This window comes from Cyrtonyx montezumae, unplaced genomic scaffold (assembly GCF_038088225.1).
Source record: "Cyrtonyx montezumae isolate F1298 unplaced genomic scaffold, pur_monq_1.0 scaffold_1, whole genome shotgun sequence".
Classification (NCBI taxonomy): domain Eukaryota; kingdom Metazoa; phylum Chordata; class Aves; order Galliformes; family Odontophoridae; genus Cyrtonyx; species Cyrtonyx montezumae.
Window position 1 is genome coordinate 8,667,328 of NW_027071825.1, and position 26,996 is coordinate 8,694,323.

At 51.4% G+C, this 26,996-nt stretch overlaps 2 protein-coding genes across 3 annotated transcripts; both read right to left on the minus strand.

The window, feature by feature from the left end:
- Positions 1–2,881, minus strand: MMACHC (metabolism of cobalamin associated C). 2 transcript variants are annotated; one of them, XM_065739727.1, is made up of 4 exons: positions 2,795–2,881; positions 1,406–1,600; positions 945–1,097; positions 1–468 (listed from the first exon to the last, which is right to left on the minus strand). In XM_065739727.1, the coding sequence occupies exons 1-4, from the start codon at positions 2,864–2,866 to the stop codon at positions 172–174; spliced, it is 717 nt and encodes a 238-aa protein (XP_065595799.1). In that variant the 5' UTR covers positions 2,867–2,881; the 3' UTR covers positions 1–171. The 2 variants fall into 2 exon arrangements, with proteins under 2 accessions (XP_065595799.1, XP_065595791.1); XM_065739719.1 differs by lacking the exon at positions 2,795–2,881 and adding an exon at positions 1,697–1,715.
- Positions 2,882–13,191: 10,310 nt separating this feature from the next.
- On the minus strand, positions 13,192–22,628 carry LOC136050923 (mucin-2-like). The gene is made up of 5 exons (XM_065740134.1): positions 22,559–22,628; positions 15,137–15,601; positions 14,374–14,685; positions 14,091–14,248; positions 13,192–13,943 (listed from the first exon to the last, which is right to left on the minus strand). Exons 1-5 carry the CDS (start codon positions 22,623–22,625, stop codon positions 13,899–13,901), a joined length of 1,047 nt encoding a protein of 348 aa, XP_065596206.1. The 5' UTR covers positions 22,626–22,628; the 3' UTR covers positions 13,192–13,898.
- Between the last annotated feature and the right edge of the window lie 4,368 nt (positions 22,629–26,996).

The following is a 26,996-nucleotide window of genomic DNA, read 5'->3' on the forward strand; positions in this document are numbered from 1 at the left end:
CCAGACTGTAAGTGCTGTGATACAGCACTCCCTCTAAATCTCAGCAGCTGAAGTTTGGATTGAGATGCTGTACACAATGCTTGGATTTTCCGTCCCTATCAGCACGCCTTCCTCCTCAGCAGCATGGAAAAGAAGGTGCAGGTGAGTTACACTTCTCTTCATGGAACCACGTTACTCTGTGAAATGCGTCAGCCCCAGCAGCCTGAATCTCTCTGCTGGAGGAGTGGAAAAGTAGGTTTTCTGTTCCTCACTGTACCTTTCCTTCACTTCAATGACATCCCTGTAACGGCCGTCCTGCCAGTGGAAATTGAAGAGCTCCAGCAACTCTGTTCTTTTCTCCTCTGTGCTCACACAGTCAACAGGGGCAGGCTGTTCCAGGAATGGTACCTGAATATCTGGGAACAGGAGGAGGCCCCGGATAGCAAACCAACCGCCATACTTGGGATGGATACATACACCATACATCTTCTGGAAGTAAAAAAGAAAGATCTAGGATGTCTCACTTTGTCTCTAGTAACAGTCAGAGGTCAGGCAATTTCTTACACTTGTGACTCCCTCTTGGAAAGCAATACAGGGAAGAAAAGAAAACTCTCCTGAGCACGTGGCACTTGATGTCTGTTCTCCTATGCCCACACACAAATGAGGAGAGGTTTCCTTTTGAAAATGTAACACAGAGACTGACTAGAGCTATGTTTTGCTATACAGCCGACAGGTCTTTAACACTGAAATGTGTTTTAAGTAGGCTTAAGAGATCTTCGTTTACACATCTCCCTAACACACCTTAGAGCCTCATCTTGGCTGCTCTGACTCCTGCCTGAAGCACTTCATTTAGCTACACAGCTATACGTGATCTGGACTTTGTATTTTCCTGCAGTAAAAATGGTTGTACTACTCAGTGATTGCAGTTTGGTGTTTTTTCTTCTCAGATTGTGTTTTTGCCTCACCTTTTCTCCCCAGGGATCAAGCTTAACATCCTTCCTCTGGTAGTAATATGCAGCTCCAGCAACATGGGCAGCTGTTTGTGCCAAGAACTTGGGCCTTCGGTTTGGCAGGATCTCATAATCAAAAATGATGTCCACTTTCTGGTCAGGGAATATCTGGGAAAAAGTAAAACAAAAAGAAAACATCAGCACAGACCCATGGAAAATGCTACAGAAGTGCTGGACACTAGCAACTCAGGCATAGTGAGATGTCTGTACATTTCCACATCCTGCTGCTGAACTCTGTCAGCATGCTCACAGCTCTGGGTGTTCAAACTGACTGTAAAGCATCACACATAACTACAGTTTGTACTGGTAGAGACACAATGTGAATGATGCTTTGGCCTGCAAGGGTAGGAATCTGGAAGGTATATAAGCTGGTTGGTTATATGTCACAAAAAGGAGTCAGTATTTCATGCTCTTACCTCCTTCACACCTGATAAATGATGAGACACACACTGATCCACAGGATCTCTGATTATTTTTAGCCGTTCTTTGTTCACAAAAGGCTTAAGGGCTTTGTCAAACATTGAAGGCGTGCTGAGGACAACGAAGGCCAGCGTGTCATCAGGGTAGGGGAGATGGAAGGCTGGCTGAAGAACTGCATTGTACCATCCAACCTTTAGCAAAGGAAGGCAAACCTTCATTAAACCAGAGACAGCAGTCTCCTTAATTTGCAACCCAGATGTGCAGCCAGCCAAGTGCCCTCCACGCACAGAGTGCTTCTGCATCCTGGGATTTTCTGGAAGCTGTACACTGATGTGAGGGATAAGAAGGATCTACTGCATTCAGCTCATGACTGCCCCTTATATCCTGCTCTGCTCAGAAAGCATAGGTGGAAGATTGAGCAACCATTCTCTCCATAGATAATCAAGTGCTTTGGTTTAGATAAAAACTTTTACAGCTGTTTTTTCCCTTCTTAGTTGGATCCTGACTCAGGCAAGTTTCCTACTGTTTGTCCCGGTTCTCAGCAGCCTGTCTGTGACCTGGAAGCTCAGCTGGAGCAGGACTCACTTTCACAGCTCATGCCCATCATGCCAACAGATTCATCCTGAATTAAAATCCTGCATACAAACATCCCTGCCTGTAAGAAAAAACCTCACAGAACTCATATCCCACAAAAGCAGACCTCTCCAAACAGCCAATTTCCAAAAGACCTCAAAGGGCTTTCAGCAGAAGAAACTTCAGGAGATAAAACTGGGACTATAGTTTGTAATCAACTCAAGAGCTGAAGCTTTCAAAGCCTTTTTTTGCTTAAAGCCAATGAACATGCCCAGGCACACCAGCTGTAGTACACTGTGACACAGAGGGACCTCAGAGGTGACACGAGCAGCCAGTCCTGCACATACATAAACGTGAAATGTAAACTCAGCTCGCCATAAAGACGCGTTTTTACATCAGCCTCAACGTTTACTCCGTTTTGTGGCTCTTGTTTAAGATGCCGACTTCAGATCCTAAAGGAATTACAGGGGCGCGGATCTAAGGCTTGCCCGTTTCCCAGATGACATCGGTCACTACACGCGGGCAGAGGACAGCGAGCCCACCCCCTGCGCGCAGCACCAGCCGAGCTGCCGCGCTCCCCAACCCGCGCAGCCGTCACCCGCGCAGCGATCCTGCTCCGTGTTCGGATTAAACTTTAAACCCGCTCGGAGGACTTTACCCCGAGCCGCTCCGCGGGGTCACGGGCCCGAGCGCCGTGCCGGCACCGCCGCCTCCAACCGGGGGCAGCCCCGCGCACCGGGCATCTCCCGGCACGACGCCGGGCGACGTCGCGATGACGTCACGACGAGCTCGCGCCGCCGTGACGTCATTACCTGGAAAGCGTGCACCTCGAAGCCGAGCGGACCCAGCGCACCGCGCAGCCGCTCCGCCACGCGCTCCTCCATGGCGCGTGGGGCACTGCGGGAACGGCACTTCCGGCCGCGTCTCCCGGGAGACGGCCGCCCCGGGGCACCATGGGAACTGTAGTGCGCCGCCATTTTGCAGCGCGTGTGCGCTTATAGCCGGGGGGTGGGATGGGGCCTTTTTTCGGGTCCAAGAGGTGCGCTTTGTGACTGCGCTGCTGCGGGGGCTGGCTGAGGCGGGCTCAGCACTGGTGCGGGCTGTGTGCTTTCTCTTTCTGCAGCTGTTGCTTTTGATGTCTTTGTGCCCACCCGTGTTACGAGGGCTGCTCTGAAAGCCGCCCCGTACCGCGGGGGCACGCGGTGGCGGTGGCACGGCGGCAGGGGCCGAGCTTCCCACCCGTGTCACGATACGTGCTGCTGCACAACAGGTGGCAGCAGAGGGGCGGTCTGGCAGAATGGCGTGGGTGAAGCAGGGCTGTGTAATTGCTGGTGGAAATGCGCAGCTGATGGTGGTGAACAAATAGCGTGGTGTAGCTGAGTGCTCCGTGCCCTTCGGAGCTGTTGTATTTTCCGTGGAAATAAATGGCAGGCATCACTTCTGGAGCAGTCTATGTTCTTTGCTCTATATTATCGTGTTTTTCTTTCATCATACACAAAGCCCTGCCTGTCTGTGTGGGTGGGTGCTCTGTGTTACACCTTTCTCTTTTTCTATCTGAGTGCATGTATCCTTGGCAGCTGCCCTGCTCCCTACCAGCACACCAGGCCCAGCCCAGGTCTGGGCTCCTTACTGTTATCTCCATAGCAGCTGTGACCTTCATTGCTAGTTCTTGCGCAGCCTTTTCCTGCTGTTAGTCTCGAGTTCTACTTCAGATCTGCCAGACCAGTGGGACAGAACCATTTCAGGTACACAGATGGCCTTTGTGGGGCTCCCTTATGCTGTCTAGAACCCCAAGAGCTGTTTCTTGTACCCGTGCCCTATGTAGGAGGAGGAGGATAGTCTATCTTGTTTAGCATTCATTTTTCTTCTCTACGTTTTCCTGTATTTCCAGCTTGATAGCACTATCCTTTCCTGCACTAATTCTCAAGCAGAAGTCTGCTGTGATTCCACACTGTGCTCTGGGAGAGCTGTGGGAGGACAGCGTGCGTGCAGTTTGCCTGCAGGCTCTGCATCAATCTCTTGCCTTTGGGAGAGCTGTGGGTGGATTTTGTTCTGTTAGGTTTTGCCTGGCAACAGAGATGGAAAATCAGATGTGTAGTTTAGCCACAGCCTTTCTGGAGGTCTTTGTGAAGTCAAGTTGCTTTACTGTACAGGTCAGCAAGAGGAGAAACTGTTGGACCAGATATATAGGTGAGGTGAAGTGATAATTGGATACTGCAAGGCATGCTGCTGCATAGTTATGTTTCTTCCATTCAAAACCACTGGTTGTTCTGATGCCTTGTGGCAGACCTATGGAGGAGAACCAAGTACTGAAACTCATGTATGGAGAATTTACTGCCAGGCTGGAAATGCTATCTCTGCCTGCAAAAGAGGGAGCACTTATCAAATGCTGCAGTACCAGAAGAAGCTGTGTCTGAGAAAACCAGGTGCTCTGTAGGAAAATTTCTTAATTTCTGGCTTGCTGAAACAGCAAGAAGAGGCTTTCCTTTTCTGTTGTCAAAGCTTGGAGGGCAGTTAGGTGGCTTCAACACATGTATGATGAGAAATAATGTAAACATCCTGATATAACAGGTCCTACTGCAGCCAAAATGGAGTAGGTAACTTCTTGAGTTGTTGCAGAAACTCAACAAGAGGGAGAGTTGGAAAAGATTTCACAGGAGAAGAATAGGGAAGGAAGAAAGGCCAACAAGTGGATTGTATCTTTTGCACTGAGCATCACATTACAGTTCTGGAAACCTCTAGCTGCAGGAGTATCCTTGCACAGCTGCATCAGGCATAGGGGATACATCTCCAGGGATTTTCAGGGATTCCCAAGTCTGCAGCTCCTGGGGTTCAAGGAGAATATCTGCCTGGGAGCTGCAGGAGTGTGACACAGCTGCTTGCTGCTCTCAGCTCTGGCAGCACAGCTGCTACTGCAGCCAGCTCTCACAGAGCCTGCGTTGGCAAGCTCAGATGTTCTGGAGATTTACCTCTCATCTTACAACTCTTGTTTGCCAGCTTCCCATATGGTGCCCTTTGTACCTGCCCAAGTAGTGTATTTGTCTTGTGGGGCACAGTTAATCTCCATGGTTGGTGCAGTACTGTTTTTGCTGATGCTGAAGGTTGTAGATTCATCATCCCTGTCTTCTTTTTAAATTCTGAACTGGAAAAGCTCCAAGTGGGTACAGCTTGAGTGTATGTGCAGCACCTCTGGCTGAGTGCCCTGAGCCCCGACACTGTCTGGAAAGGGGTTGAATGGCAGACTAATAGACATACACCGGGAGTTAGCACCTTCAGCTAATTCTGTGTGGGTGTTGCGAGAGAGTACTTGCTGTTCCCTTCCTGGCTGTCCTTGGAGCTGAGCTGACAGGATCTGAGTCGGCTCACTGCTTCCCTGAGCCATCTCATCCCTCCCTCACATGCTCTGCTGGTGGAAACTAAACTTACTCGTGCCTCCAGCCACTGCTAGCTTGGGCTGTGCTCCCCCAGCCGCTACCCCAGGGCCCTGACCTGCTCCCTGGAGGTGAGAGTGATGTCTGAGCTTCCTTGTTAAGGATCTTTAGATCTTTCTGGCTCCATTTAATTGTACCCTTCTCTGTCCAACCCAGCTGCCCTGGGAGAGCTATCAGATGTCTGAATGGTCACAGGTTGAGCTGGGCATTCACGTTGCTGCCCCCAGAGTTTGCTTTCCCATACAGCCTTGAGTTACAGTAAAACAGCATCCAGTGTACAAGTATCAGTTGTCAGAGGAGAAGCAGTGATGTCTTTTTGAGGGGTCTGTGTCACAGGTGTATATATACAGCTTATATTTAGGAAAACCACTACACACCCATGCATCTCTCTCAGGCTGGTGCTGCTGCTGCATGGGCGATGGCGTGGTCGGGTGTTGTCATTCGCACAAAAGGAGCTTTCATCCTCTGTGTTCTCCAGGACAGTAAATAAATATCACCAAGCCACAGTGCTGTATTGCCTGTAATGTAAAGGATTTTCCTTCTGCTTTCCATCCAAAGCTTTTAAAATCTCTTGGTGACCCAGTGAAGGGGCTGTTGCCCTGCATTAGGCAGGAACACAGGGCACACAGCCACACAAATTGTGGCAGTTTGGTGACCGAGATGGAGTTAAAGGGTATCTTACTTCCTTGTTTGCTCTTCTTTCTTGCTCATGACCGTAAGTGTGTTACTGCCTGTCCTTATTAGTAGAAAAACATTAGTGTACACTGAGCATGAAGGTCAGTGCAGCTCTATTATTAGGTTTTCTCTGATAAAGGATATTGGATCAACTTGGTGAGATGTTTCCAATAATAGAACTTCATTGCAATTCTCCTGTAGTTAAATATCTATTCCCTCTTTCTTTCTGGGGGACCCTAAGGCATTCCTATGCCATGTCACACTGTGAGGCTGTGATTTCATGGGGTAGATCTTTGCTATCAGAGTCAGCATGAAACGTGCCCACCCCTCTGCTTTTTCCTGCGCTGGCCTCGTGGCACACTGCCTCAGGAGCTTCTGCCACTGCTGTTGTTGTGCTGTAAATCTGATCGGAGAGCTGAGCTGGTTCTAACAAATGCATCATTGTTGGTTTTGCTTTGTTTTGTTGTAAGTAATGTGTTTCTCAGTGCTGGCACAACTGAGATAACAGAACTGACACAATAGAGATAGCTGGGCTACGTGGAGACGGAGGTGTTCTGCTGCCAGGAGCTTCCTCTGCTGGCAGCAGCACATTTAGGATGTGATATTCCAGCCTTCTGGTTTAGTGAACTCTTCAGTTGAGTTGTCCTGTTGTTCCTCCCCAGCATGGGCTGACTGCTGTGCTGGGGGTGTTTGTCATTGTGACTGTGGCTTTGAGCAGAAATGAGCTGGCCTGGTCTTTGCATTTTACTCCTGTATGACACCAATGGCCCCAACCCATTAAATCAAAGACAGATGAAATCCAGCCCCTGTACGTTTTTCCTAGTGTCTTCCTGCCAAGGTTTATGTATCATGGGATTTGCTGTCTGCTGCCATGTTCCATTTCTTGCACTCATGCAATAAATAAAACGCTGTTAAATCAGAATGGTAGCAGTTTTTCCATGTGATAAGAGCTGTCAGAAAAGGTGGGCAGAGGAGGCTTAGGTTCGTTTGGCAGCTTCATCCTTCATCCACTTCTGACCTAACCTACTGCTTCCTTCCTATTTTTATTTAATTTAATATTTTTTTTAGGGAGAAGTAGAAACTTGTTGAGGAGCAAAGTGATTTTCTCCATCTTTGGGTGAGAATTTTATCTCAGAATTCAGTCTCAAAGATGGTCTTTCCAGCACTGCAGAGACTGAAGTGCTTGAAGGTGAGTGAAGTGCCTGCACTCTCCATACTTAAAGGCATTGGCCACAACAATGCAAATGGTAAAGTTTGCAGAAGCTTTTTATGTCTGCTGTTCAAGGCCACTCCAGAGTTCATACTGATGATCTGATGGAAGGCACTTGCTATGTCTGATAGTACTGGTGGGGGTGGGAATTAGGCACATGAAGGCATGAAGGCAGCGGGGTTTGGGGTTGCAGACTAGTGCTCAGGCCACAGCTAAACCTTTGCTCTGAGCTATGCTGAGGACAGAGGTAACGTGTGCGTGCCTGTGTTTTCTTTCATCCTCCCTGCATCGAGTGTCAGGGTAATGTAAAGCTGTGTGTGAGGGCCAATTATGATACTTATCACTTCCTCCGGCAGCGCCAAGATACCACTTCTTAATGTGGCTCCATCTTTGTTTTGGTGCTGACACACAGCCAGTGAGATTAGGAAGGTGGAAATTGCTTGCTTCGTGAAGGTTCATCTCTCAGCCTCGTTATCCTTTTGGATTCCTGCCGTGCTTTTAGGATATAAAACCTCCTTGTGTTTGCATTAGCACTCAGCATTAAAGAAAACTGGGAACAAAAGGCTAATGTTCCTTTAAGAGAAAAAATCCATGCCCTACTTTAGTAAGATGCTTAAGATTCTTGTGAATGGAGGCTGTAAGGCATACTAAACTGCCTTGTGTTCTTTTTTCCAATTTACTAATCCTGCTGATTCAGACTTTAGTAGCAAATTAGCAACAATTAACTGCTTTGTAGCTGCAGCTGTAAGCTGACATCTCTGTAGGTGTCAGGTTGTTGTGAGGACAGCACCTAAGGAGTCTCCATGTCATAGCAAGGGGTTAGATTTTTCTCTTTAGCATTTATTTTAAGCTGCATGCTGGGAGTGGGTTCCTGTACAGATCTTTCCCAATCAGATGCTAAAGCAGTATCCTTCATTTGATAAGAAGAACCTGATTATCTGTCACTATTAGTAAAAACCCTGGGCAGTATTACAGCTGGAGCACCCAGTAACTGTGTTGATACATGATACATCTATTTTAATTTGAACTTGCATAGTATTTGAGGATGATATTTGGTATTTCTTTGTTCCAGTAGAAGATGAGTGAGGATGTTTTTGTATTAGACTTTGACAGGGGTTGCAGTCCACACCGAGCCAGCAGTGCTGAACAGCCTGTCATTTGCTCTTGGGGCTGGCACATGGGGTAAGGAGTCTGAGGAAGGCCCATTCCTTGCTCTGGTGCTGCAGATTGTAAAGGATATCTCCATTCTGTTTCTTGAGCTGGAGGAGAGATGTACCAGAAATGTGCTGGAGTGAAAGACCTCAGCAGTGATCTCCTCTCCCTGAACTACATCTGCATGGCCATCAATGTTAGTCAGAAAAAGCCCTATTTAATATAGAGGATGGGGAGAACTGCCAGTTCAGAGGGATGGTTGTGTCCTGCACGTGGGATAGTGCAAGAGACAGATCTGTAGCGTTCCTTTTGATGCCTGCTTCTCAGTCCATATAAAATACATCAGCATGTGGCGCAGGTTGAGGGAAGCGGGCTCAGCAGAGCTTGGTTAGAACTGGTTAGAAAAGCAGAGATTGATGCTGCAGCAAACATCAGGTGGGGGTCAGGGCACATACAAGACTGGGCACAGAGGCAGCAGCTGCTCCTGTGGCCTTCATCTCCCTCAGCTGCACCAATGGTGGCTTTTGCTTTGAAGCTCAATCTGAGATCTGTTAGTTCTCCCTCACCGGGGAACAGCTGTTTCCCAGAGTTCAACTCCACTTTCTACAGTGGACCTGAGTACGTGAGCAGCTGTTAGCAGGTCATGGTGGCATCAAGGGCGGCCTGGATGGCCGGAATGTCAGAGTGCAGCTCTGTCACTCGGTGTGGGCACCAGGTGGGACTGCAGAACAAAGTGAGATGTTGTGCCAGTGCCTCTCAGCTCCTTGTTAAAAAGAAGACAGGTTCCCTTTCTGCTGGCCAGCCACAAACAGCCTTGTGCCTGACCGCCTTCCAGGTGAAGGCTTTGAGATCCTTTAAGAAAAAAAAAAAAGGAAAAAAAAAAGGAAAATTATTTTCCTTTCTCCAAGGTTATCACTGAGGAAATGGAAGAAATGAGGCCAGTGGCTTGCTCTCTATGTCCCCAAATATGACCAGAAGGCACATCCAGCATTCACACAATGGGAAGCTGCTAATCCCACAGTTGTCCCTGGTAAAAACTCCAGAATCAGAAGTAAATGAATCCCCGAGCCCAGCTGAAAGGCGTGCTCTACAAGTCATGAGCCTTGCCTTGTTCCAAGCAGAACCTATAATTCTGCAATTTGGACATAACAGCAGGTTTGTAAGAGTACCCAAAGCAGGCAGTGGCTGCTCGTCCTGCTTCCTACAGTGCCAGGGAAAGACCCTTTCTTGCCTGCAAGAGTCAATCTGTGGCAACTGGTGTGTCTAATTTCAGAGCAAAAGTACTTCTGAAGGAGAGAGGATTAAAACAGGGGAGGGGAGAAGTTCCCCTGCGGGAGATTGTCAACAGATGTTCCATTATAGTTCAAAGAACCTTAGCAAAAGGCTTCTGCTGCAGGGATGTATTAATTCTGGGCAGTTCATCACAGGGAGACCTGTTTTATGGTTGGAAGGATACCTGTGGTAACTTACTGAGCTCTTTCTTTATTTGAACTGTGGGTGGGGGATTGGGTCTACCTGTAAACAGAGAGGGAACTGAACAGTGGGAACAGAAACACTTATTTTCTTGCAGCTGTGACCACCGCTCGTCTGATCGAGATCATGCTGGCTTTGTGGTTCAGGGAGTTATTTGGCTGATGGGTCTTTCAAAAGAAAATTTATTGCAGAGGAACTGAGGCTAACCATTGTTGAGCTGCTGGTGCATGAGGAGCAGACCTGGGCTAAGTACGTCTTTCAAGTGTATTTATTAGGCAGGAAGTGGGAATGAGCACACAGAAGGCCGTGCAGCTCTTGTGCATTGATCGCTTTGTCTAAAAAATGCACAAGTCTATCAAGTTTGATGCTGTCTGGCATCCTGTTTCCTTTGTGTTAATAGTTAACGATTGCTTATAAAATCTTATTAATGTTAGAAAATCTTCCATGGCAGAGGATGTAGTTTGCAAGCCAGGTATCCCCAGCTGCAATGGAAATGTCCTGTTCTGGTTGATATTGGTGCTCTTGTCTTCTGATGCTGTTCTGAAGTTGTGCTTTGGGAAAGAGTTGATTTTTCTCAGATCAGTGAGGAAACTGTTTGTGTGTGGAAGTATAACCATTCAAATGTGCTTGTATGGGGAAGTTTGAAGACCTTGATCATCTTACAGTGTACCAATAAAGCAAAAGACTCAGTTTAGGAAGCCTAATATTGACAAGAGCTCATGTTAGTGGTCACAGCCTTCCAGCTTTGCTTATTGCTCAGTGACATATGAATAGGACCACATATTTGGCTGTTTCATGAACAGGAACCATGTGATTTCTTTTGACATTGTGGGGGATGGAAGGGAAGACTGAAGGTCCCGCTCTGCAGCGAAGCAGAGCAGCAGTTGGATGGGAACATCCCTGGCAGAGGTTCAGGAGGCACGCTTATTAAAGCTCATCTCTCTTCCCCCATGAGAAATCTGCATTTTTACTGAGTTGAGTATAGTTGTAGATAACTGAGTATTAATAATGTGGGTGCATGCAGCTTTCTGTTTCCTTCCTCAGTATTTGGAAAATGGCAGTAGGCATTTTCTCCTCATACTCAAGCAAAAGAAGAACATTGCTTGGCCATGGGCTGAAAGGTTCCCAGGTTGTGCATCATTTCATAGCCCTCATTTCTGAAATGTACTGCTGTGCTCCTTCCACCTGAGCCAATGCAACAACGCTTCTTGCACTCTGCTCTAAGGGGTGGTAAGCACAGGCTTTTATCTACCCTCAAACCATGAACCAGGAGAGGGAAGGAGGAAAGGGCAGAGAAAGCAGGTAAGTCTCAAGCTCTGATCTGGGTTTCTTTCCTTCCCATTTGGCTTCAAATGTGATTTGATTGATTCTTGTCCCAGTGTTCGTTAGTTGTAATTGTGCCTTAGCCCAGAAGGCATCAAAACTAAGCCCCAGGAGACTGCAAAAGCAAGACTCAAAGGAGCGTGTGGAAATTGTCAGAACCAGAAAACATCTGCTAAAGCTTTCTTTGCTGTGTGGAGAAGAAACCCATGCAACTGGTCTGTGGTCCATCTCCAAACCTGGCAGCCTCACCTCAGCTATAAATCTGAACAATAAGTGTGTTCGTTTCAGTTTGCTTTGATTTTTGCACTATAGAAAGAAGCATAACAGATCACAGAATCATTAAGGTTGGAAAGACCATGAAGATCACCCAGTCTGACCAATGCTGATGCTACCTAGGCTTGGATTAGACTGGCTCTGAGGACATTTGTGTAAATAGGGGGGTACAGCTGCCAATAGGTGACAATAAGGACAGCTTCAATTGGAAGTGAAGAGTCTGAAGGTACGTCAGGTTACCACAGCTCTCTAAGACAGATTTCATCTAATTCAACCATATCAAAATATGAGGATGTGGGGCATGCCTTTGGCATTTGTAACTTTATTGCGAGGAAAAAAAAATCCACTATTAACATATCTTACAAAGAAAGTTGCACTTTGGTGTTGGGCGAGTTTCCTCCCTTTCCCCTGGACAGCAAATGGGAACCCAGAGCAGCCAGCCCTTGCCCTTTCTGTTTGGTGCAAGGATGGTTTTCCAGCTCTGCCAGCCTACACCAGTTCCAGCTAGGATGTAGTTTTATTTTCCACCACGAACTTGCCTCTCTTTGTGCCAAAAAAACAGTAGCACCCTGCCCTGCGGCAGGGGAACAAGGCTGTAGCTAAGGAGATTGCTCTGTGCAGACAATGCTTGATACAAAAGCTTTGGAGCTGTGACAATTGCCCTTCAGTTTTCATGCAATAATAGGAGAGAACCAACCGTCCTTCCCCGTTGTACTGGGCACCCTTACAATAAACAGACTTAAGGCCAAAGCCAACAGCTGAACCTGAACTGCATGGCAGCCACTTGTCAGCCCTTTGGAAGGAGGATCTGCTGCCTTACTTGGTTCATCCGTTTGACCAATTCTTCTCCATCTTTGGGCTTCATAGATCATTTGATGGGGAATTTCCCCCTCTCCCTGCTAAGAAGAGTAGTAACAGCACTGGAAAAAAAAAAGATACTTTTGGTAGCAAGTCTTATTATGCATCCTTTGTGGGGTCTGTGAGCATTGCTAGTAAAGGAGGAGAGACAGATGCTTCTAAGAGCAGTGTGGGAGATAACTGTATGTAACTTCCTGCCCTTGCTGTGTCCTGAGGGAGCAACTTAGAAATCCAGCGCTCTTGAGAGGGCACACACTTCTCTTCACCCACAGTCAAATATGGGAGCTGGTATTCATGACATGAAGACTTCCATGCCATGCACTAAATGAAGCAAGGGCACCTGAAAACCCTCAGACTTACACTCAGAGGATCTGGTCTGTGGGTTTCCTTGCAGGACCTTAAAGCCTTGCAGTTTACACCAGTGATATTGAGGCAAAAGTGCAGAATCTAAACAGCCTAACAACTAGAAAGGGAAGGGAAGAAGGCACTACATCCAGGTTCTGTCCTCAGGACAGGACACTAACTGGCTTAAAGACCAACATTATAAAGGAGCTTTGACCTTGTGCTAAGAGGAGACAGTGCAGTACTAGTTTTGTATAACAGCTTTTAGAAACCAGATCCCAGCAGCAGAATGGGTGGTATCTGAAGAAAGACGTGTCAATCCAGACAGAAGAGTGGACTGAAGCATTTACCAAGCCTGGGTAATAGCTTACACTGAAAGCAGCTAGTATTGCAAAAGCCAGTTTCTTAATTTCGGTGAGACTAAGTTAGTGTGTTTGGTTGGCAGTAGACTGAGTTCTGACAAGCCCTGTTGAGCTAAAATCTCACTCTTGTCCTCCCAGCAATTTCTAAGCAGGGGTATTTCTCAAGCAGCCATGTAACTGTTTTCCCTTAATGAGAAAAGGTGTGCATGTAGGAAGGAAGCAGGGCAGTCTGTCATCCTCCCAGTAGGTGTTTCTGGATAGGCAGTGCCAAGCCCAGGACTAAAGCTGAAACAGGAACAAAAACAACAACAAAAAAGAAGTGCAAAGAAAAAACAAAACTAAAAAAATACAGAACAAGAGGGAGCAAAAGAGAACAGACTTCTGCGTCCTTGGCTCCCTCAGAAAACAGCAGTCTCCTGTGCTGACTCCACCAGTGTAACAGCTTTTGCATGGCTCACTCGTCCATCTCTTCTGAAAGCAGCAGCTGCCAAGATGGACAGAAGAGCTCCATGCAGAGCACGTCGGTAAAGGCTGTCTTTGCTAATCGGTCACCACACTAAAAGGAGGCGGCACCTCTTTGGGACATCTTTTCTAGGAGAGCCTGGAGGAATAAGCCAGACCTGGACTCTGATTCCCAGCATAAAAATTTCAACACTGAACTATTTAAAATATCTAAAACCAAAAGCCATCTGAAAACAATCTTTCAGTTTTGTGCAAGTCAGAGCCCCCTCATTCGTCAGCAGATTGTCTGGGACCGTGTCCTCAAGGCCTTCTTCTCAGGCAAGTTCAGCCCACCAGGCAGCAGGACCCTGACTGCCTAGTAGCTGTAGAGTGAGAGGGGGGTATCCTCCATCATGTCATCCTAGAAGCAGAGAAGAGTGTGTTTTAACGGGACATCAGCACAATGTACAGCCCCAGCCTAACCCTTTCTCCTACAGATACCCCAAACATGGCTAATTAGTAGAAGGAGAACAGCTCAGAAGCAAGGCAGCACTGTGGCACTGCTCACCATGGGCAGGTCCTGCAGGCGTCGGAACTCCATGCGGCTGTTGTGCTGGCGGTATCTCAGGAAGCCCACCAAGCCCAGGATGCCCACCATGACAATGAAGACGGAGATCACCGCGATTACCAAAGGGTCAGCCCTCACTGCAGGAGAACTTGGGAGCTCTGCAAGGGAATGGGGCCAAATGAGAGTCATCACAGTTGTTCTGCTCAGCAAAGCTGAGAGGAAATTTGAGGTACCCCCAACCCTTTGCCAAGTGTTGCAAGAGCAAAAAGTGCAGAGTATTCACCTGGGTTTTCATCGTCACCAACATCCAACACAGAAGCTTTCTCATGCACGGGCTCCAACTGCGCCCCCACTGGAGATGTGCTGGTGGGGAGGGTGGCTGTGCTGGCAGTGGTAGAGCTGGTCACAGGGAGTCTCATTGCAACAGTACTGGAGGTGCTGGCAGGGGATGTGCTCCCTACAGAGGAAATAAGAGCAGAGGGCTCCACCTCTGTGGCCACTGCAGGACTCGTTCCTGGTCTGGTTTCAGCTCTTGCTACTGTGGGCAGCACGGTCTGCCCATCGGTCAGCTCCAGCTGAGATCTGTTGGTTGTTGCTGCAAAATAGGGACAAACAGTTTTTTCAGAGGATAAAGTACAAGTGCATTGTGCTGGGGGACTGGGCAAGATGGAAGTAAGGTTGTAAAGAAGACTTTGGGGGACTAGAGGAAAAACAGCTTACTGGCAACCCTCTGGTTAGCAGGAGTCCTATAGCACAAGCACAGCTGAGCTGCACTGTAAGGCATGGTGCTAGAAAGCCTACTTATTTTTCATATGCGGCCTTCACTGCAAACAATCAATGTCCAAGCAAGCAACCTACAGAATTAATGCCACAATTAATGGGATTTGCAGGGAGGATGCTGAACTAAGAGCACCTCTGCAACTCAGTCCCACTGAACGTGATATTCTTATTTCCCCCATCTCCAGTTCCTATAGGAGCTCATGGGAGCAGATGCATTCAGCACCCAAAGTTCCCGGGTTGCAGAGACATGAAAGGCAGAACCTCACCAGGCACACTGATCAGAGGAGGTGTTGGAGTGGCACTGCTGGCATTGTCCATTTCTTCAGTTGTGCTGAAGGGCTCTGTGACTTTGTGGTCAGATGGATTTTTTTCCAGAGTACTCGCTGTTGGGACAGGGGAGGGGATTTCAGTGCTGTCAGCTGACAAGGTCGTGTTGTGGTGCTCACGTTGTATAACTGTGATGTCTGTGGGGCTGGCAGCAGTGAAAGCCTTCAGTCTCTCTGTCTCAGTGCCAACCACAGGGGTGGCAGAGATGAAGGCATCCTCCATCTCCTTAGGGGGACCTTCAGTAGCATTGAGAGCTGCAGCAGTCACGTTTGTCTCTAAGCTTGTCTCTGGAACAGCAGTAGTGTCTGGGTTGAGGTCAGAGGCTTCCCTGAGCTGATGAGAGGTTGGCACGGTGTTAAGAAGAGGTGACAGCATCATGGTCTCTGTTGTCTTCTGTCCCTCTCCTGCAGAAGAGAGTTAAATGCTGAGAAATGTTTCAGAAATCCCACACTGAGAGATGAAACAGAAGGGCAGGCCAGGAGCTGTATCTACCCAGCCTGTTAACTCCAAATCCAGCATAGGTTTACACTTGGGGAAAAGGTTCAAATAGTTTCTCTGCCCTCCTGTCAAGGACCTGCTATGGGGAACTTGTCTTTACCCTCCTCTATTGTAGATCCACAGAATTGTTGGGTTGGAAGGGACCTTAAAGTCCCCCCAGCCCACTCCCTGCTGTGGGCTGGGTGCCCCCACCAGCTCAGGCCTGCCCCATCCAGCCTGACCATAGAGTCCTCCGGGGATGGTGAACCCACAGTTCTCTGGGCAGCTGTGCCAACACCTCACTGCCCTCTGAGAAAATAATTTCTTCCTACCACCTAAGTTACATCACTATCTGCCCTGGCCAGAGGAAGCATAGAAAACTGATGTGAGCAGAGCTGTATGGAAGCTAGTGGTATACTTTGGCAGCTGCCTTCAGCAGCTATTTATGAGCACATCATCACCACCGAGTGTGACTGCTGTCATAGGAATGGAGAGCCACTCCACCTCCCACTGGAGCAGACAGGGCTGTGAGCAGGACCCCTTCCTTGGATCTGCTCAACTGTGTGACAGCACACAGGAGGGAAGCTGCGAAGACCTCGCACTGCTGGTTGATAAACATGAATCCCATTTGGGTTTTTGAAGGGTGTAAACTGGAAAAAAGAAAAAAAACAACCAGAGAAATATTGCCACACCAGGTTGGATTCTCCAGAGCATTTGAAAACATTGCATGGTCAATGTTTTTGCTATATCTGTCCCAAGTTTCTACCTAAGCCATGGAGGCATGTCAGTTAACTGTGGAAGAAAACAAAGTACTGAAGAAAATCCATCTTTGTGCCCATTCTGTCCATAGTGGGAAAGTATCCAGGGTGCATGCCATAGCCAAGAAACGTTCACCTCCTGACAAAGCAGCCCACTCTGGTTCAAAGGCTTTGATGAAGAACTCAGAACTTTTTAAAAGCTCTTCAGAACCGACAGTTATCAGAACTCTTCTCCAGCTCCAGCACTTACCAAGGCCTAAAAACACACAATATGTCTCTCTCAGGAGCCCTTTGCAGTACCCCAACCAGCTGCAGGATTCCAAACCCGAGAGCTGAGTGATACAGCCATGATTCCCCATCCCAGGGCCCCAGTCCCACGAGAGCACAAAGCAGCTCAGCCCTACGCGGCAAATTTGGAGAGCAAGCTCTCAAAAGGAGCTCGGGGCAACTTAAAGATGAAAGGCATAAGCAATTCTCCCTTCAGTATGTCCAGGACCTGGCTGGCTGTGGCCAGAACGTGCTATGCAGCGTGCTGCCAACCCAGCAGCTCCAGAGCCCACTCTTGGCAGTGCTGAAGGATCTCAGCTGGGCAGAAGTGAGTGCTCTGTAAATACACTGCTACCTGCCCCTATGCAGCAATGCACACAGAGCTGTGCTGTTGTTGCAGGATAAACAGGAAAGGCGGTGGCCAGGTGCCCGGCCAGCAGCAAGCCTGGTGATGTGCTGCTCTGAATAGCTGGCCTGTGCTGGGGCTGCCTCCCGTGGGGTGGCAACCTGTAACAGGGGTAATGCAGGGAGAAAATCTGGGGGAAGCTGTGTGGCACGAAGGGCTGAGCAGCCCTGCAATGCTTGTGCCACTTCCCAGCTAGGAAAGGAAAAACAGAGAGAAGCAGGGTGAGCCCTGCACAGGAGCTAACATCCCTGCCAGGACATGCTGTGGGGCAGGAAGGTTTGAGGAGGGAAGCAGCTCCCCTCACTCCACTAATGCTGGTCTTAAAATTGGCAAGTGTGGGACAGGTTGGGCAGGGGGACCCACCAGGGGGCCTTTGAGCACCGCGGGAGTATCTGGCACCTGATTAGCATGTCACTGAGCCCAGCAGCCCAGCTCAGGAAACAAAGGGGAGCCTGGAAGGAGGGAGAGCCCACACCGAGCTCGTACAAAACCTCCAGCCATTAGGAAGTGATGGTGAGAAGATGGAGAGCATAGGATGGACAAAGTGACAAAGCGCAGTGAGTCAATCCCGACTGCTTGGGGACAGACAGACAAAAGATCACCGTCACCAAGATCACCGTCACCACGTGTTGCCTCCCAAGTGCGAGGGCACACCCAAAGCCACGGGCACACACCAGGGAGCACCCTCATGTGGTCTGGTGTCAGCTATGGATGCTGAAGAGCACAAGCACCAGTGAGTTTTCCTCCAGCTTTAAAATAAAACCTCCTCTCCATGGTCCCGCATTCAGATGTGTTGTGCTGCTGCTTTGATTCCCACAGTTTTGTCGTGATGGTGGGCATCAGCTGCAGCCCGTGCCCACCCAGCTTGGTGCAAACCCATAGAGCAGTGGGCAGAAGATGGCCCTGCATCTTTGGTGCCCAACAGCTCTGAAAATCGTGGCCTCCAGCCCAGCCGCTGCTGCTCCACAGCTGAGCAATGATGACTTCAGCTATTTATCAGCTACTTGCAGAGGTGCAGGTCAGAGCTCGTCACTCTGGCATCCTCCTGGAGCAGCTCTGCTTCCTGCACCAGGAGCCAGGGAGGCTGTGGCTGCATTGCCTGGGGCACTGTCCTCTCCAGCTCCTGCAGAAAGGAGGGAACCAGGCCCCTCTGTCTCAGGTAGGAAGGGGAGGACTCAGAGAAGATGCTTCACCTTCCTTGAGATCCTCCAAGGCACAATGCAGTCACCCTTGGATCACAACAAAGCAACAATGGCCATGCTGTGAGTGAAGGAATCAGGACAGCTGCTGGCTCGCTGGGAAGCAGCAATCCCAGAGCACGCTGGGGCAGGGCTGGAGGGTGTGGGACTCCCAGCAGACATCGCTGACTGCAGTGACCTCTGTCTGGGAAACAAGAGGGGGAAGGAAGACAGCAGCCTTAGGGGAGGAGGGATGCAGCTGGCTGAGAAGCCCCTGTGCTGGAGGAGAGTGGGATATGCTCCCCACTTATGGGGAAGGGAGGGGTTCAGGCATCACTGATGGACCCCCACACATCAGCCCATGCTCCCACAGGCTCTGGAGCAGACATGGTATAAATATGCCAGAGTGAAGGAAGCCAGCTCTGCAGGAGACGGGGCTGTTCCTGCTGTGCTCTCCCTGCCCAGGCTGCAGGGCTGGGGCCAAGTGAGGGGCTGCGGAAGGCCTGTATGCACATGAGCAGCATCCTCTGCACCCTCCTTCCTATCTCAGCCAGAAACAGCGGCTCCCCAAGAGCCAAGACAAATCTGACCCCAATTCCCCACCATTTCCAAAATCCCTCTTGTAGCAAGCCCAGGGTGAGAGGTACTAGAGCCACACTCAGTATGGTAGGGCAGTGGCAGCCTGGCTCAGGGCTGGAGGAGAGCAGAGCACACTGCTGCATGAGGCTCACGGGGCCCCCCACAAGATCCAAGCACAAAGAAGGGAAAGGATCCAGTCAAGATTTTACAAGGTGCTGTAGGATCAGGGATCCCTGGTGCCAGCAGTGGCTCCTGCATCGGATGTGTCTGCCTGCACTCCCTGCCACCATGAGCCTGCAGAGCGCGCGTCCAGCTGCAGCTCCCCAAGCACTGCTTTTGTGCACTGGCTGAATGCAGTTCACATTGAAGTGCAACAACTGACAAACAGTATAACATTAATTCAATGCTTGAAAAGTAACCTATGTGTATCCCAGCAATTACATCGTCTTCCTTAGCAAAGTACCCCATTAGGTGATTACCTTTTGTTGCCAGTTATTATATTTTGATGGTTACCAACCGAGGGTAATTAGAAAACCTCTTCAAGGTAAAAGAGCTTAAGTGTGAATGAAAATAAAGCCAGACAGTGGAATTAAAACCCAAGGCTCTTCATGTCATTGGGAAGCAGAGCTGGAATGGCTGCTGATTAGACAGCAGCCAGCCCTGGCCTTTACACCGTAACTCAGAGTCCAGAATTAAAGAATCTGAAGGGAAGAGGTTTCAGGTAGAGCATCAGGGATGCAATAAAGCAAACTCACAGCTACTCTGGGATCCTGGTTCCAGCCCAATACCTTGTGGGACCTCGATGGAGGTGGGATGCCACAAGGTTGTGTTTGTGGCAGGCTGCAGCACTTCCCCTACCAGGGCTGATCCCAGGATCGTCCCCACGCCCATCCTGACAGACAGGAGCTGAACAGGCTCTTTCTGCTGCCATTGGTCCAGGCATGAGCAGTGAACCAGGGGAGCTGAAGCATATGTGTCAAGTGCCCAAGCACGGCTCTGGAAACCAGCGGGGCCAGGCACACTGTGAAGGGCTGTGGTAAGAGACAGGAATAGAAAGGTCTCCTGACCCAGAAGCTCCTTCCAGCACAACAGGGCAGGAGGCCTCGAGCTGAGCATGGGATGGGGTTCTGATTAGATACAGGGCACTGAGCAAGTGCAGTGCTGGCAAAGGACAGCCCAGCACCCAACCTGCCTGGGCAGGCAGCAGGACACCTCCCCAGGGTGGTGCAGATGCCGGGCCTCGGGTGTGAGCTCCTGGGGAGCAAAATGGAGAGGGGGAGGCAGGAAAGTGCCAGTGCCACCACTTTATTTGGTAGCACCGTGTTTGGGATCGGCAGAGCAAGAGTTGTGAGCAGAAAGGAGCAGCCCTGGAAACAGTGCTGTGAATGCCAGCACAGGTTCTTCCATACCAGGAGAAGCCAAGAAACAACACAGACATGCCTGGGGCAGGCGGCGGTGCTGGGAGGTATCAAGCACGCCTGGCAGCACCCATCCACAGGACCCAGCAACCCAGGGCTGCACACAACACGATGGGGAGGAATGCACAAAGCTGTGCTGCAGATCTGCATGCATCCTTGCTCCCACATTCAGAGAGGGGGCTTACCCCAGGTTCCTCAGGCAGGGCAGTGCAGGCTGTCCACATGGCCACCACCCCCTTCCCAGGCAGTTATTTTCCACCATCTGCACAGCACCCTGCCTGGCAGGGAGGTGCCCATGCTCCCAATCTATTTGCTTTGTGCTTCAGTGGAGGACTGAGCTGTGATGAAGACATCTCTGCCCAGACAGAGACTGCCCAGAGATCTGGGGGTACACACAACTCCCAGAGCCTCGTCTGAGTCTGCGCGTAACCCCAATAACCACAGCAGCAGTAGAAGATCTGGCATCAGCCAGCCCCGGCCATGATTACCTCAGGAGCCACAGCTGCAGGGGAGGAAGCACTCATGTCATTAGGAGAAAATTAATTAGCCAGTTGCCTTAACAGCAGCCCCAAGTCAGCAGGGAACCCAGGCAGTATGGTGTGAGCTGGGGGAGCCTGGACATCAGGAATCCTGCCCCAGGACATTCCTGGCCATGGGGCACCAACTGCGTCTGTCCTTTGGGTCTGCCTCTCTCCCTGTAGGATGGAGGAATAGGGCCAGAGGAGGTGAGTGCTGCAGCCCTGTGTTTTTTGGGGTCCTTGTGGAGGGGGAGCACTGTCCCAAGGAGAGAACGGAGCTGTGCCTCAGTGCTGGGCACAGGGAACTGGAGCCAGCCAGGCTGGGGCTGCCTGCTTCCCTCCCCTGGTAAAAAGTGGTAAAACCCCCACGTTATGTCTGTAGGGCATGCAGATGGGATTCATATGCTGGTGTTGCTCCCTGCCCTATGTTGTCCCCTCTGCTCACAAGGCAGCTCAGCATAGGAGGTGGAGGCAGTGTGGTGCCCAGCCCAAAATTACCCTGGGATTTTATTTTTAAGGCTGATGGTGCTAGAGGAAGTGGATTTCTGCAGGCAGTGAAGAAAGGCTGCATTGAGAGATGGGGCAGGCAGAGTGTGGGGGATGCAGTCGCATCCAGCCCCACAACAAACCCAGAGTGGGGCCAGTGAGGAACAGCACCAGGCACAGGGCAGATGTGCATCTGTGGTGCTGGGATGAACCCAGTTGCAGGCAGGCTTGGCCTTGGGGGTAGGCACTGGGTGACCCCTTCCACCTCCACTGGGTTCTGCTGATGGGGTTCTCTGGTGCCTCATTAAGGTCTGAGCTCGCCATGTAACTTTTCTCTATTGGTGGCAGCTCTCCTGTGCTGCCTATTTCACAAAATCTTTTCTCTCTCAGCTGGTGCTGGGATTGGGCAGTGGATCCAAGAGCTGTGAGGATGACAGCCAAACTGTACGGGTGCCATTTCCTGGGGCCACAAAGGGACACTGGGACTGGGACACTGAGCTCGGGGAAACCCAGGAGAGGTGTTCAGCACAAGATTCATTCTGCCATGTCCGTGTGTCTGGGACACCGCAGGGAGGGCCTCTCAGGAGCACCCTGAAGGCAGCTCCCTGGGGTAACCCCGATGTGCTCAGAGCTGTGAGGGTGAGCGGGGGGGTGAGGGGGGGGGGCGAGCTGCTTTCAGCTGCTGGGAGCCCCACAGCCACGGGCCGGGAGCCTTATGTTACGTGCCTTCCGCGCATAACAGGTGGGCGTGGGGGCCCCCGGGGCTCAAAGCCTCAGCCCCGCGGATAGTACCGGTGGGTTCACGCTGCAGCCCCACGTGTGGTTACCATAGACAAAGCTGGTGTCACACCCTCGTCCCCAGTGCTGCTCTCTCTGTGCTGTACCCACCCAGGGGTGCTAGCTGGGAGCTTTTCGCTTTATTCCGTTTCTTGTTTTCCCGGCAGCCGAGAAGAGATGCACGCCTGCTTCCCGCCGAGCCCACGCTTTGTCACTGCCCCGCTCACCGGGACTGTCGACGATGTTTTCCCCCCCTCCACCCCCAGCTCAAGGCGCTCTCCCACCGCGTGGCCGCCGGCACGGACCCACGTGGGGCCGCGGAGCTCCGGCCCGGGAGCGGCCGCCGGGACGCGGTGCTGTGCGGCCGCCGCTTTGTCCCGCAGCATCCCCGGAGCACGCGGGGCTTTGCCCAACTTTCGGAGCCCGCGGCTCCTATCCCCGGGTAAGAGCTGCTCCGATGCTGCGTGAGCAGCTGGACCCCCTCCCCATCGCGGTACCTGGCAGGGCGCAGAGCAGGCAGCAGGCGGCGGCGAGGCGGAGCAGGGCGCGCCGCGTCCCCTCCATGCTGGGCCGATCCGCGCTGCCTCCGCCGGCGGCACCGGGGCGGGACTGGGGCGGGGCGGGCTGCACGTGGGGGCGGCCCCGGGTACGAACGCGGGGGGTGGGAGTGCGGCGCCTCTCCCAGCAGCCCCGGCCCACGCGGTCCCCTCGGTCCCCGGCACCGCCGCTGCGGTCTTTCCCCGCCCCGGGCATCCCCGGTCCTGGTACCTCCGGCGCGGTCCCTCAGCATCTCCCGGCCCGGTCCCGCATCGCCTCTGGCGCATCCACAGTCACCGCTTCCACTCCGTACTGAGATGGGGTGACGCTAAGCGGCATTGCTTTGTGGCTGGGGTCCTGTGCTGCTTTGGGATGCCCGGAGCTGCGGGCAAGGCTGGGAGCGAGGTGCCCTCCCGTATCTCTTCCCTTGGGCATACAGGGTGCCCGGGCTCCTGGGGACAACCCTGGCCCCACGTCTCTCCTGGGCCTTGGGCAGCCCCTTCCAGGTGCTGTGAGGGCCTTTCCCCAGATATTTGCCTGGTGAAAGAAATCCCAGCCTGACCGAAGACCCAGATGGCCACTAGGTTGTCCCTTCCTTCCTCTGGTGGCATTTCTGAAGAAGCCCTGCTGCAAAGCTGGCTGTGGCCGGGCCCCCTAAAGTCCGTGCTGTTCTCTGGAAGGCCCCAAAATCCCCATGTGATCCCCCTTGGGACCCACCACTTCCTCTCTGGCACCAGTGCCCTGAGGTGCAGCTGCCATGAGCTTCAACCTACCCCCGCCACTCAAAGGTTTGGGGCTCCTCCTATGCAACCAGTGCGCTCTGCCCATGGCAGATTGCTGCTGAACTCACCTTGGGCCTGGTCCCTTCTTCCATCCCATGGCACAGAGGAGGAAGGTGGCAATGGGGAGTTTGTCCCCTAAACACTTACTCCAGCTTGGGGGTCTCGGTAGCTCTGCCCCCAGTCAGGGGTAGGTGTGAGTGGTGGTGACGGGACCTCGCCCATAACATCTCATCCACTTCCTCAGAAAGTTGTTTCTGTCCACTTGCTGCCACCAAAAGAAGATGTATTGTTTTCTGTCATCCTGTTAAAGAAGTAACTAGGCCTTTGCAAACTTTCCAGTTCTTAAGGGGAATTCTTTTATGTGCATTTACAGCATTTCAGTACGTTGGGAGAAGCTGCAGAGCGGCCCAGCTGCAGCAGTGCCTGGGTGATGTGCAGCAGAGGGGAGCAGATGGGGCATGCCTGATCAGCACATGGACCAGACAGACCTGAGCGGTGAAAAGAGCAGAGGAGTGGGAACAATTCCTCAAAGAAAAGCTTCATATTTGGGAAATGCAGCGTTGACTTCTGCCTCTCACAGTGCTTTATTTAGCTCCCATCCCGTGGCTCTTGGCTGGCGGCCAGCACAGTGAGCAGCAGGGGGTGGCAATGTTGATTATCCTAATTTAATAGGAAGAAGCAGGTAATAGAAAAGTGAGTGGAATACAGAGGCAGCAAAAGGCCTGGGGGGACAGGCACATGGGAAGTAGAAGGAGATGTAGACCTGGGAGAGAGGCATTGGCTTGGTGCTGGGGTTGTGTCCCCATGGAACAATGCTGTCCCTGCAGGGCTTGGCAGCTCCTGCCCCATGCCACTGGGCAAACCCGCATTTTTGGGATGAACGGCATTGATCAGCGTTGGGTTGATCATTGGCAGATGGGATCCTCAGCAGGCAGCGGGCTGGGAGCTAAGTGGAGCAGAAGGGAGAAGCCAAGGTGAGTCATCCCCCTTCTCCAAGCCTGCAGCATTCAAACTGTGTTATACCGAAGGCAAATTAAATCTCACAAGTCAGAGATGAGGAAAGAGAATCTGTTGGAACAGAGGGTGCTGCTGGGCAGCTCACAGGCAGGCAGAGGCAGATTGGCTCAGCAGCCCCAGACAGGACATCTCTGCTGCTCCTCAATGCAGAGAAAGCTGCATCCATCTATTTTTAATAGTGGTGACGCAGGCAGTGAGCCTGGCCTCAAGCTGAGAGCTCGCTGTCTCCCCATACATCTGTCCTGACTCATCTTCCTCTGCAAGGGCCCTGCACTGCTCCGTGACCCAGCAAGAATGGAAGAGGGAAGTGAAATGGGGCCAAAAAAAGTAAATTGTAGAGCATAGCTCCAGAGATAGAGAATGGTTTGGAGAGAAGAATAATAAGCTCTGTGTTTTTGCTCACTCACAATCTGGGAAAACTATGGGATTCGGAAAGCTGAATGTGCCCAGGGGCCTGCTGAGGAGAGAGCAGCATGTTGAGATCCTAAAGGTTCTGGAGTGTGACTGAAAGCCTGCAGGGATCTCATGGCTTCTCATGTCATGTGGAAAAGGGACAACAACAGCGTCAGACAAATTCCAGGCAGTTCTACTGGGGCCTTCTCCTCTGAATCTCCACTGGTGTAAATCAGAACAGAGTTTGACCAGTGCTGTTTAAAGGGGGTGTTATTCTTTGAGGGGTTTCCTCATGTGAAGTACCTCGTGGATTCAGTCTCTGGGATAGCTGTTGTCATCACAGCACTAAGAAGTTGACCCAGCACCCTCGTCCCCCAGAGGGGGAGAAAGACCATCCCCTTTTCTAGGCAGTGCTTTAATTCCATCCCTGCTGAAGGCAATGCCTGCTCTGCTGACACAGAGTAAAACTTGTGTGGCTACATCACAGCACCTTTCTCCTTGGGAAGCAGAAATCTCTAAACTTCTCTGCCTCTGGGGCATTTACAAAGCCTCTGGAAAAGGAATTCCCCCTCCAATCCTCTCACCCACCTCCTCTGATGTCTGCTTTTATTGCCACCCTATGAATGGCAATGAAATCCTTGGCTGTGCTTCTGCCAAACCAGTTACATTTACAAAGTCAAAGTGATTTGTGTGGGGAAGTGCCAGAGCAAAACAGAAGCCACAGGAGTGCTTCTGGTGCAGCTGATCTTTGTGTGGGGCAGCAGAAGAGTACCAGCACAGCTCCTGGGCTGCAGGACCCCTCCTCAGCACCAGCAATAGATCCCAAACCTGAAGCATCTGTGACATCTGCAGGGCTTTGCCTTTGGTGCCCCCCCTATGAAGAATCTGCTCGTGTAATGGAAATGCTACAAAGCCACTCATCTTCTGCTGCTTTTAAAGTTGTGGATTTGCTGGAGTATTTCTGCCACTTGCAAGGAGGGACCAGGGGGATGTCCTCACATGGAGTTTCTGCTGTTATTGTACACACATACGCGGCTACCCGTGCTTTTCTGCCTTCAAAGCCTCTGAGATAGAATTGTATGAGCATTCCTCAGAACATCACATCCCCCAGGCCTAAAACATCGCTCACAGGACCTCGTGCAATACGTTCGCACTGCAGTTTAAACTTGCCTGAATTGCATGTGCATATCTCAGAGATGGTACTGCACACCAGTCCGGGGGTTGAACACTTATTACCGGTAACACCCAGAAAGACACGTGCAGGCCGTGCACAGAGCCAGCTCGGACACCGGCTGGAAACTCGTGACGGCGAATCGGAGGACGGAGCGCTCAGCCGGTTCGGCACGGTTAGCCTGCAAGCGATGAAAAGCTGCCACCAGGTGTCATCCCAAAGCTGGCTGATCGCTCCCGAGCCGCCAGGGCCGACGGCGTGGATGGACCCGGATCCCCGCGCTCAGGGCTGGGCAATGGACGCGGACACAGCAAATGTTTCTCTAAGGCACGAGTTCGGGAAGATCGGGCCGACTGAACCTGGAGCTGGGCGGGACACAGCCGAGCAGCTCCGCCTGTGCTGCCGCGGGGAGGAACGCGCTCATCAGCGCGGAATGGCTCCATTGCAGCGGGTTTGCTGCGCCCGAGCTGCCGTTAGAGCACACGTTTGCATGGACGCTTAATACGTATCATTTGGGAACGTGGGCAAATTGCTGCTGGTAAAGGAAATCCATAAGGAAAATGGAATGCTGCAGGCGTGGCGGGACCGGCAGCGCACCCACGGACACAGCGCCTCAGGGCCGACAGCTTCTCGCCCACGGCCGCCTATAAACACGCGCTGATTGGCTCTCCTGCCCGTCCGTCAGCACGCAAGACGCACTGCTACTGGCTAGCTCTCTTATTTATAATCCGCCTTCGAAGGTTGGCCAATGAGAGCGAGGCGCCCCTAGCAACGCCCCTCTGCCGCCGACTCCCGCTATTGTACTGGGACCCGCTGTCACCGCTTCTATTGGTCCAGCCGCCTGCCTCTCAAGTGCCTCTTAGCCAATTAGAAGCCAGTACTCACGTGGATTACCTGCGAGTCCCTCCGCCCGCCTTCCCCCCTCTCCATTGGCCAAACGCCACCGTCCATCAAACCCTCCCCGGCGCCGATTGGCTGCCCCGGACGGCGGACGGTGGCTGAGCTCCGCCCCGCTCGGTGGGCGGCTCAACGTCA